Raw genomic sequence first — 10,534 nt, 5'->3', positions numbered from 1 at the left:
CTGCAATATAACAAAGAGTGAAAAATTTAAGGGGGTCTGAATACTTTCTGTACCCACTGTAGGATTGTTGTAGATCAACAGCAATGTTTATTGGCCTTTGTTGTGCCTTGACACAACCTGAGGATGTTACCTAACCATTGTACATTTACCAATATAAAATTAATGCAACCTAGAAATAATAGTGCAGAAAATGTATCCTTTGCCTTCCATTTTTGCGAAGTAATACCTAATATTGCAGAGCAAGCATGGGCAAGCTTGTGTACATTCCCAAACACAAATTATCGCAGGAGAAATAAATTCACCTTCTGTTGTGTGTGTTACCAAATGCTGCCATGTTGGCTTTGTATTCAGGATTACTGGTTAAATGACTGGACTGGGATACATGGGCATTATTCTGGTGCAAAGTTCAACAGAGAGGTTTGTGTGTGAGGTTGATCTGTAACTTATTTAGTTTTCTTGTTCAAGGGAGGCTCAGTGGTGGTTTTCCACCTTCACAAAACCACAGATTCAGCTGTCTCTTAAATCTGTTTAGGACGATATTTGTGGACATTTTTACTTGAAATCATGGCCTGTGTGTGACGTGTGTAAACCTCTAGAATTGTTTTGAATGGTTCACTAATAATTTTTTTATAACTATCCACTGGGACAGATTTCTGTTTTCAGGTGGTATAGTCTCACCATGCTACAGCTGAGGTTGATGGACTAGTTTGCTTTGAAATGGGCTGGAGAATATCTTTGGCCAGATTGCTTATTGATATACTCATCAGTCCATGCCCACGTAAGGAAGTTTGTTTGCCTCCTCACCCCCTCAGCCACCCAGCTTTTTCTTCTATCCACCTGCCTCACCTTGGCAATGCACCTGTCTGTAACAGGCAGCTGTGGGTGGGTGGGTCTTGGCTGTCAGTGGAACATTCCAGAGGAGAAGTCACCCCGTTAATCCTTTGAGTTTAGGACCGACAGCACCCCACCTCTTTTCCTCCCCCCATCACTACAGTCAGTAACCCTTAATGCCTCCCGCTCTCCTGTCGTTGCTAACCCTTCCTTCGAGCTCGACATTTCAGCCCTGGTGAGGCCAGGGGATACAGCTATGTCAGAGGTAGACACTGTGAAAATGAGATTAAAGGGCAAGTACACCCCATGCAAACCCACCCTCCAGCTCCCATGCCCACAGGTTTTAATCCCCCCCAGATATTCATGAATGAAAGTAAACATTGTTATGTCCAGATCTCTATTGTAATGGAGGGAAAAGGCTTGGTGGACACAAAATATATCACTGTAACATTCTGCAGATTTGGAGCTGCTCAATGGTCTGGTTATCTCAAGAATTTAAACTATAATACTGTAACATTAATTTGAAATTAATGTGATTCACATGGTGAACACTCTGTCTATCCTGAGTGTCTAGTTAGGGGGTGTTTGTAGGTTTACAGACCATGCCCACATACACAACCCTGCCTCTTGTCTACTTGAAATTTCACTCCTCTAATTGCCCATATCACTCTCTCAGTATCACGTTTTTTTCTCTCCAACTGTCTGCTAACTGTGATCCAAACAAGAGACTCTTTATCACCCTGGGAAATTCTGATATCAGGCCAGATCCTGAACTTGGCAGTCACCCCATTCAGCTGGAACACATAAATGAGAAAAGCTGCACAATTCACTCTATGAATGCAGAAGACAACTTCAGTCTTGCAGTGACACTGCATACACACGAGCAGAACATTTTATCTTGCTAGGTTGGCTGTTGGCAGGGGCAATTGATGCGGTTTGTGTCCATCATGGCTAATAAGGGCTAACATGACTATGCAGCAGTCTGGACAAACGCAGCATTTTCTATGTATTTGTTGCGCTAAGGAGGAAAATATCAGGTTTATACAAATGACTGGGGTAACCTGAAACTACAATACTTCATTTTTTGGCAGTTTTACCATTGTTATTAAAACATATTCAGTTATTTTAGTTTAGCATAAATACTAGAAATGGGGGCAAACAAGTATCTTGGCTTTGTCTGAAGCTAACAAAAGCACATCTAAAGCTCACTAAGTAAATATTTATATCCCGTTTTCTTAATCCTTACAAAAACCCAAGTGTAAAAACATAAAGATATGGATGTTGAGGGGGTTATCTCTGGGTATCTATTTCTTAGCTGGGAACCTTAATTTCAGAAGTCTGGAACATGCCAGTCTTGATGCTAAAGGCTAAGCTAACTGGTTAGCTGGCTCTAGCTCCATATTTATTCTACAGAGATGAGAATGTTAAGTTGTTGATCCTCCTATCTAGTTCATAATAGCTATTATGCATATTTCCCAAAACTCTTGCTCACCCATAACAAATAAATGATTTTCAAAGGGGAAACAATTTTTGCAAATAAGGCTCTTTGTATGAGAGCACCTGTTCCCATACAATACTTGATACCACTTGTTTTTCTTTTACACACTGTCTATTAAAGTCACACCTCCTTTAGCAATTAATTTTCTTGAGTGTAATGACTGTTAGTGTCCTGCAGTAGTGGCCTGACTGCAAGGGGGGTGGGGTGGGAGAGGGTCCCAGTGTAAAGGCAGTTCTCACTCTGTTTGTCCACAAACTAGAGCCCCTCCAAAAACCAGTGGGAAGCTGCATTGGGGCCAGAGGCTATTAAAGCCCTGATGCCTTTTGACAGTAATTTCTCAGTGAGTCCACAGCTCGCGGGGGACTGCCAGTGATGAGATCAGGTGCCTCCTCTTGCCCATTAAAAATACAAACTGTGCCCACAAATCCCCCTCAATGGTATCTCTGTGCTCAGGGAGTGTGTTTGTGCATGTGTGAGTGAGACAAGTGAGGAAGCAGGACTGAGGAACAGGAGAAGTAGGAGGCCTCGCCAATCGTGTGACAGTCTGGGCCAAAGTTTGGATGCGTTTTTTCCAGCTATTCCATCAGTTCAGGCAGGAGTCCAAGCTGTCAGGGGAACATATTCAGAAACCATGCCTTGACTACCAGCCTAATTGTAAAAAGTGTTTACATGCCTCTCAGCCCAGGGGAGCAGAAATCACATATGACAAGGCTTTAGCACTGTGTTGGGTACAAGACCGATTTTCAGCAGCTTGATGAGTTTTTTGGATGAGGAGAGCATCATTAAACTACACCTGTAACCAGCACAGTCACATTAAAAGTTTAAATGGCTGTGTAGGAAAGGCAAATGTTGTTCTGGGCATAACTTCACCTTCAGGGGATTTAGGCCAGGAACATGGGGATGCTGCAAAAAGATGGAGCTGAGCTGTGATTTTACAATTAACATTTTAGCAAGGGGGCAGCATGGTGGCACAGTGGTTAGAACTGCCAATTCACAGCAAGATGGATCTGGGTTTGAACCTACCAGTTGACTGGGGCCTTTCTGTGTGGAGCATGTGTTTCTCCCAGCACCTGTGGGGGTCTTCTCCAGCTACTGCTGCTTCCTCCCACACTCTGAAGACATACAGTTTGCATTGACTGGTGACTAAATTGTCCATAGGTGTGAATGGTTTTCTATTTCCATGTGTCAACTCTGCAATAGAGTGGTGACCTGTCCATAGTGCACACTGCCTCTCGCCCACTTTCAGATGGGATTAGCTATAGCTCTCTCCCCTCTATCCCTGCATCCTGACCCTCTACAGGAGCAGCGCTATAGCTAGTTGATGGATGTTTTAGTAAATAAATAAGGAACTTAGCTGCATGCAAACAATTTCCAGAGCTGGATTTTACTGGGAGATAAAAACATATACTATATCCCTGCTGCTTTAGGACTTGTTGCTTTAGATTTAACTTTTTCCTAGCTGTGGATGAAGAAAGTGCTTAAGAAAGCCATAGGTTATCCATCTCTAATTCAGCACCTTAGAGCAGAGTCATAATCTCTCCTCCGTGTTTCCCTGGGGTGTTAAAACCAGGCCAGTGGGTTGGATTATAACACAGAGAAGAGACCGATGTGTTAATCATGAATTTGAGACCAAGCCTGAGTAAGCAGGTCAGTCTGAGGTCAGTGGCTCTGCTCTATAGGGGACGTTCTGTGTTAAAAGCCACAGCTTACAACTTAGTATCCCCAGTATAATCAGGCAAAAAAAATGTACAGTAGTATAATGTGTTGAGGCTCCTGAGCTGAATGTTCTTTATCCATTCAGACCTCATTGACTGTTCAGGTGTACATTTACTGTATAAGTGTACCTTATGCAAATACACGATCAGACACATGCAGTGGCTCATATAAAGCCTGTTTAATGGGCATTCATACTACGCACAGCTGATATTGATCCATTTCTCTGTCTTCAGTCTACATGGGAAACCTGTGAAGAGAACAAAAATAAGTACTATCCACTTTTTCAGTTCTGAAATGTGCCTTGAGGGAATTGGCAAGCTGTTGGAAAATGGGATGATACACAACCATTGCTATGTATGACTAATATTTGGCTCCTAAAGTCTGTCAGCAAGTTGTTTTATTAAAGGCATAGTAAGAAAACACATTACAAGTTTGATAATCAGAAAGAAAATACAGAACGCTAATTGGATTAGAGAGAAACAAAAACATTCGACACAGCAAGACTGACAGACTCACAGAGCGCAAGCTTTATAAAAGAGTTCTTTATTTCTAATAAGCATGAATACATGTCACATGAAGGATGTTTTAAGGATGTATCTTTAAAATATTCTTGCAAACTGCTGTACAAAGCACAGAAAGAAATGTTATGAGTCAGTTCATGACAGATGACAGTTACTGTAGCTGTGTAGCAAACTATCCATGTATCTGCATTAACATCATCAACATGAGAGGAAACGTACAGTGGGTGCAGGAGCAAAAATATAACAAACATTAAAACTTGTACAACTCTGAAAAGTATACTTTTAGAAACAAAGGGCACATACATTGTATGTGTTAAATAAGTTGGGTTGTCAGGACATAAAAAGCTAACTACATCATTCACAGATTCAGCAGTCTGTTTAAATACCTTTTTTTCTACAAAGTGAATTTACATTTTTAAAGTACAAAGTGCAAATACTATGGTTTCCATTATTGCCAGCTGGTGAGGGCAGATTCTCCATCCAGGAGGGGAAATCTCATTTGCTGGCTTAGCCTTGTTTCTTTGATGGATTCTGAGGAGAGGAAATTAAAATGTATTAGTTTGATACATGCCACAACCTTTTGTGGTTGTATTTCTGCCTCAGTTAACACCAACAGAGCTGACCAATATTACATTTAAGATGCGTTTTCACTGGAAAGTTCATGGTAGGTTTTCTTTTGTCCAGAAACTCTAGTCCAAGAACTCTCCCTGGGGCAAAAGTCCCTTGAGCACATTGTGATTTGGATTTTTACAGCAGGGCCAAGGCCCTGGAAAGATTAAATGTAGAAGCATGATGGAGGAGAGCAGGGTAATGTCACATGTAAAATGTTGCGCTGTATTTGATCTTTTTGGACCTTCAAACAGTATCAATTTAGACCCTTGTCCCTCTGGTGGACATGCAGGTAGAGGAACTAAGTTCCACAAAAAGGTTCCTGTTCCATGGGGAAAGTTCCTTTGGTGGAAACAAAGCTTTAGCTAGGTGTACCCTCAATTTTTCTTACAGCCACTAGAATGGAAGGAGGGGTTTACGTACTAGTTTACTGGAAGACAAGCCTTCTCCTGGTTTTGCCCCTGTGAGAAAAAAAGTGATACAAACTTCAAAACCATTACCACCAACAACAAAATAAAGAATCATTGAATCACTGCCTCTATAAAATTCAAGTGAATCTTCAAAAAGCACTGTACCAACGGGTCTTTCATTTTAAAGCCCATACCAGGCTTCTTCTGCTGGTTGATTGTAGTAGCTATAGCTCTTTTAGTTAGTTGGTTTAAAACTCTCTCTTTGAACAGTTTTATGCATATGCAACGGATAGCTACATAGAACCTACATGAAATCATGTTAATCTGGTACCATAATTATGTGAAAATGCTACTGTTTAATCCATTAATTGCACTTTGCATTTATATTTGTGGTTTTGAAAAGATGATACAGAAGACTCCCTCCAAACAGCCCTGCTGCTTGACCATGTGGACAAAATCAAGGCTTGACTATCATTAGGTATTTGCTGTCTGGGGAGGTTAGTGAACAGTCAATTGTTAAAAGTCATGTGGCACTAAATCTAATTTAACATATGTTTATCATGCTATAATCATAAATATACAAGTCTGAATGCTGATTTGCATATAGACATTAGGTTGCATTGTTCAGCTCACCCTCTTCTTTGGTCACCCCGAGGCAGCCCATCAGCTCCTGCAAAGAAAGCGCCTTGTCATTGCTGATGTCGCAGTACTCCACAAACTTCTTCACACACTTCTTTGGCTTGGATTTCTTGCGTAGGAAGCGCTTGAAAGGCTTGATCTCCTTCTTTCCGATGTCCCCACTGGAGTTTTTGTCCAGCTGACTGAAATACCAGTGAACCACTCTCTCTTCCAGGGTGTGGCTAGGGTCTGGCTCAGCCACCCTAAATGACAGATATCAGTTCATCAGTTCAGCAGCTAATAAATACCCCTCCATTAGTGTTGTAGTCAAGACCACCTAAACCAAGACCAGGTCAAGATCCAGACCAGTGTGTTTCGAGACCGAGACAAAACTGTAAGGGGTTGAGACCAAGTCAAGACCAAGACCAGCTGCATAGAGAACGCTTATCTAGTGAGTGTATAGCCTTTATGTTGGTGAAACTTGGAGGATGGCTCATTTTGGAGAAAACTGGGTTGTAGCTCATTTTCTATCCTTTCTACTGTTCAAAAGAAACATTTCGCTCTGACTTATTGATCCAGGAACTTAAAATCTGTGAATATTATTGTAACTTTACTGTAGTCCAGCTTCCCAGGCTAACTCTCCTTACAGTAGTGTCTTTGTTAGCTAGATTAGCAAATTCTTTTAGATGTAAATAGGCCACATTTGTTTTTATCAAGATATTAATCCACTCTGGGTGTAACTACCATCCTGGCGGTACATAGAAATACACAGTCAGTTGTTTGATTAGCTTGACAATCAATCACACAAACATTTGTTCAAACACTCCTGATTTCAGCATAGAACTTAACTGTTTTTACATTCATTCTGGTATGTAACCTTGTTACATTTATTTGGCTTAAAGCACTCCACAAAAGTGTAAGTGTTTAGACTACATGGTAGGGAAAACCTTGGTAATGATGTTAACAAATAAAACAGACAATACACAAGCACCTTCCCCACAGTTGTGTCCTTGATTGGTCTTGAAATAAAAGCCTGAGTCCAATACACGTTTTTGTCTTTTTGGTTAATGACTGAAGCCACTGACAAACATCAATAATTATAAGATGAACACATCTGTTTCCAAATATCATACCTTCCGGTGGATGCTGGATCTGTAACAGCGTGCACCATGTCCGTCGACAGCGCATCAAGAACACTTGTCAGGAACTCTGTTTTCTTTGCCCCAGGACAGCCTGGAAGATAAACCACAAGTGTGTGCAAGCATGCCCTATGCAGTTTATATGGAAGTAAGTGTATGTATCTGTCAGTACAAAGAAAAATGATCGCCCACGTCAACAACATTACAATGTGTTGTAATGTGGAATGCTACTGACATAGGTGGCCTAATAAATGTTTGGGGAGCTTGGTGTTAATGTGAACAGCACATAAAGACAACAGAGAAGAAAATAAACTCAAACAACACTCTCACAGTTGTTTCTTATTCCCACTCATAAAGTGTCAGGCCTCCCCTCATCTGGAAGAGGAAGAGGGTACCTGCCAATCTTCCTGGAGGCCCCTGAGTGGTTTGGACAGCTGGAGGCACAAAAGATGTTAGGGAAGATTGTATGTAGGGACAAGAGCCCCCATACAGCACCTGAGACTCACCTGAGACATCAAAGGGACCAAACACAGTCCTAACAGACAGGGTGTTATGTATTGTTATTTAGAATTTTATCTGAGAGATGTCTGATTTAAAGGAATGCATCAAGAGATTAACAGACACATCTCAAAAGCTGTAATATTAGCCCATAAATCTATGAGGTAGAATCGATCTTTAACTACCCAACTAACAGAGAAGCATTAGTATACAAAATGATGAGAAAAAATTAAAATGAATGACAACTGGGGTGGAATGACACTAATGATAGTAATTGCCTGTTAGGCCATATAATTTTAAGAGCGAGGTTGTTCTGGAAGAACTGAAGGCTATGCAGGCCTGGGAGATTCCTGGATTCCTCTAGCAGCTCTCCTCTGCTTTCTCACAGTCCAGGTTTCCTTTGCTATTCTGCCTGTGAAGAAGAAGTCTCTGCAGTCTGCTACTCTTATTATGGCCCAAGCCTGCAGGGCCAGATTCTCCTGTGTTGGAGATAATAGCATGCTTTCCTACCCTTTAACAGGTGGTGACCACTAGCAGTGTAAACAACCAACACCCAGCTTCACCTTTCCTGGTTAGCATGGGGCTTTAGCAGCCTGCTCTGAGTAAGGTTAGGAATAAAACATTTACATGTTCAAACTGTTCTACAGTCTTCTCTACGTGCCGAGCAAAGCATCAAGTTTTAGTCGGCCTTCCATGACTGTAGCCCAGTATAACAACTAATCCACCTGTTAATGGCTAAAAACTGGTACTCTGTGGGGCCTCTTGTGGTAAATTAGTCTAGACAGTCGCACTATTGCCCCATCAAGTGTCAAAGTGTTTTATCTAGCTTCTGACTGAAGAGAGATTTGTGGGATGCACTTGGACCTGTGTGAAGCTTAGGGTTTTTCATGGAGAGTACATGTCCTCTCCGTAATGCTGGAGGAATCTGTTGAAGTTCGTTCAAATGGGAAGCCATCAGGTAACGATCCACTCCGTTCCTTTTGGCAGCAACGTTTTTTCTTGTGGGAGCAGGACAGATCAGCTTCTATATGTCTGGACCCTGTTTAGCTGAGGCTCAGGGCACAGAAAGAGTTCCTACTGTCATTTAATGAAACTTGAGTCTGGCCATTTTACATTCAACTCAAGGCTGCAGCAGCAAATAGTTGCTGCCTTATGCCATTATGATTGTAATTATATAATGCCTAAGTTTGACAGATGCAGGATGGAATCAAGCTGAGAAAGCCTAATCACATTTTTTCTTGCTGAAATGCTGAAATCTGCATCACTATTTATACACGTCCATATTTCTGCTGCTTGTGAAAAGTTGGCCAGTAACTGTATGTTTGCATGTGTGTGCCTCTGTGTTACCGTCAATAAGAAGCAGTGTTTATCTATAGAGCCACATGGGGTAGAGCCCTGTCAGCACTCACAGCCACAGCTACCAATGCCTGCCCCAATGCTATTCCATGATCCCACTCTGGGGAAGAAGTTAGTCAAATACTCGGCTTTCCTCTCCTGCCGCTTTCAGGGTAAATTGTTCCTTTCTTGCATCTCGCCCCATAAACCTCTCAACACGCAGTGCCTCAACAGCAAATGAGCTGTAGCAATGTGAAGACAACATTTATAATTATCTCTGATTCATACAGTAACAGGGTTTGCAGCTGCTGATGCAATTGCTCATAAAGAAAACATAATACTGAGTTTTTGTTTTTTTGACTGTGTCCTGGCATGTTTTATAATGGGACAACTGGCTTATATATTTCATTTTTCTTTGACAGGTTTAGAATGACATTTGTGTGCTTGTATGAGTGTCAATGTTAGGTGACTGCATAGCTGAATAAGTACATATTTTCTGTCTGACCACTGTGTGTATAGAAGATGTTTGGTTTGGTCTGAGGTCTTTCTGGGTGAGTTGCGACTGTTTTTCATGCCATAACCACCTAACACTTTCTATCAACAGTCTAAACTCTGACAAAACTGAAGTTTTTGTGCTTGGGCCTGAAAACCTTAGAAATCTGCTGTCTAATCGTATAGTTACTTTAGATGACATAGCTCTTGCCTCCAGTACTACTGTGAGGAACCTTGGAGTCATCTTTGCTCAGAATATGTCCTTTAAATCACACATAAACCACGTCTCTAGAACTGCCTTCTTTCACCTGCGCAATATTGCAAAAATCAGGAGCATCCTGTCTCAAAGTGATGCTGAAAAACTGGTCCATGCATTTGTTACTTCCAGGCTGGACTACTGTAACTCTTTACTATCAGGATGTCCCAATAATTCCCTAAAAAGCCTCCAGTTAATCCAAAAGGCTGCAGCCAGAGTACTGACAGGAACTAGCAAGAGAGATCATATCTCTCCCATATTAGCTTCTCCCCACTGGCTCCCTGTAAAATTCAGAATAGAATTGAAAATCCTTCTCCTAACATACAAAGCCCTTAATAACAAGGCTCCATCATATCTTAAAGACATCATAGAGCCTTATCATCCTAACAGAGCACTTCGCTCTCAGAGTGCAAGTTTACTTGTGGTTCCTAGAGTCCACAGAAGCAGAATAGGAGGCAGAGCCTTTAGCTATCAAGCTCCTCTCCTATAGAACCAACTCCCAGTCTCAGTTCGGGAGGCGGACACCCTCTCTACCTTTAAGATTAGACTTAAGACGTTCCTTTTTGATAAAGCTTATAGTTAGGGCTGGATCAGGTGACCCTGAGCCCTCC

At 41.6% G+C, this 10,534-nt stretch overlaps 1 protein-coding gene across 2 annotated transcripts in view; it reads right to left on the bottom strand.

The window, feature by feature from the left end:
* Positions 1-4,576: 4,576 nt before the first annotated feature.
* The window catches only part of smoc2 (SPARC related modular calcium binding 2), a 24,729-nt gene continuing 18,771 nt past the window's right edge, over positions 4,577-10,534 (bottom strand). For both annotated transcript variants that reach the window (XM_020602763.1, XM_020602771.1), the window contains exons 10-13: positions 7,337-7,436; positions 6,219-6,466; positions 5,599-5,636; positions 4,577-5,097 (exon numbers count right to left, since the gene is read on the bottom strand). In XM_020602763.1, the coding sequence (XP_020458419.1) occupies positions 5,074-5,097; positions 5,599-5,636; positions 6,219-6,466; positions 7,337-7,436 (410 nt within the window). In that variant the 3' untranslated portion in view covers positions 4,577-5,073. The remainder of the gene's footprint in view (positions 5,098-5,598; positions 5,637-6,218; positions 6,467-7,336; positions 7,437-10,534) is intronic.

Source organism: Monopterus albus, unplaced genomic scaffold (genome assembly GCF_001952655.1).
Source record: "Monopterus albus unplaced genomic scaffold, M_albus_1.0 scaffold3.1, whole genome shotgun sequence".
In the NCBI taxonomy this organism is placed as follows: Eukaryota; Metazoa; Chordata; class Actinopteri; order Synbranchiformes; family Synbranchidae; genus Monopterus; species Monopterus albus.
Note: the sequence above shows the minus strand (reverse complement) of the source record. Positions and strands in the feature narration are given on the sequence as shown.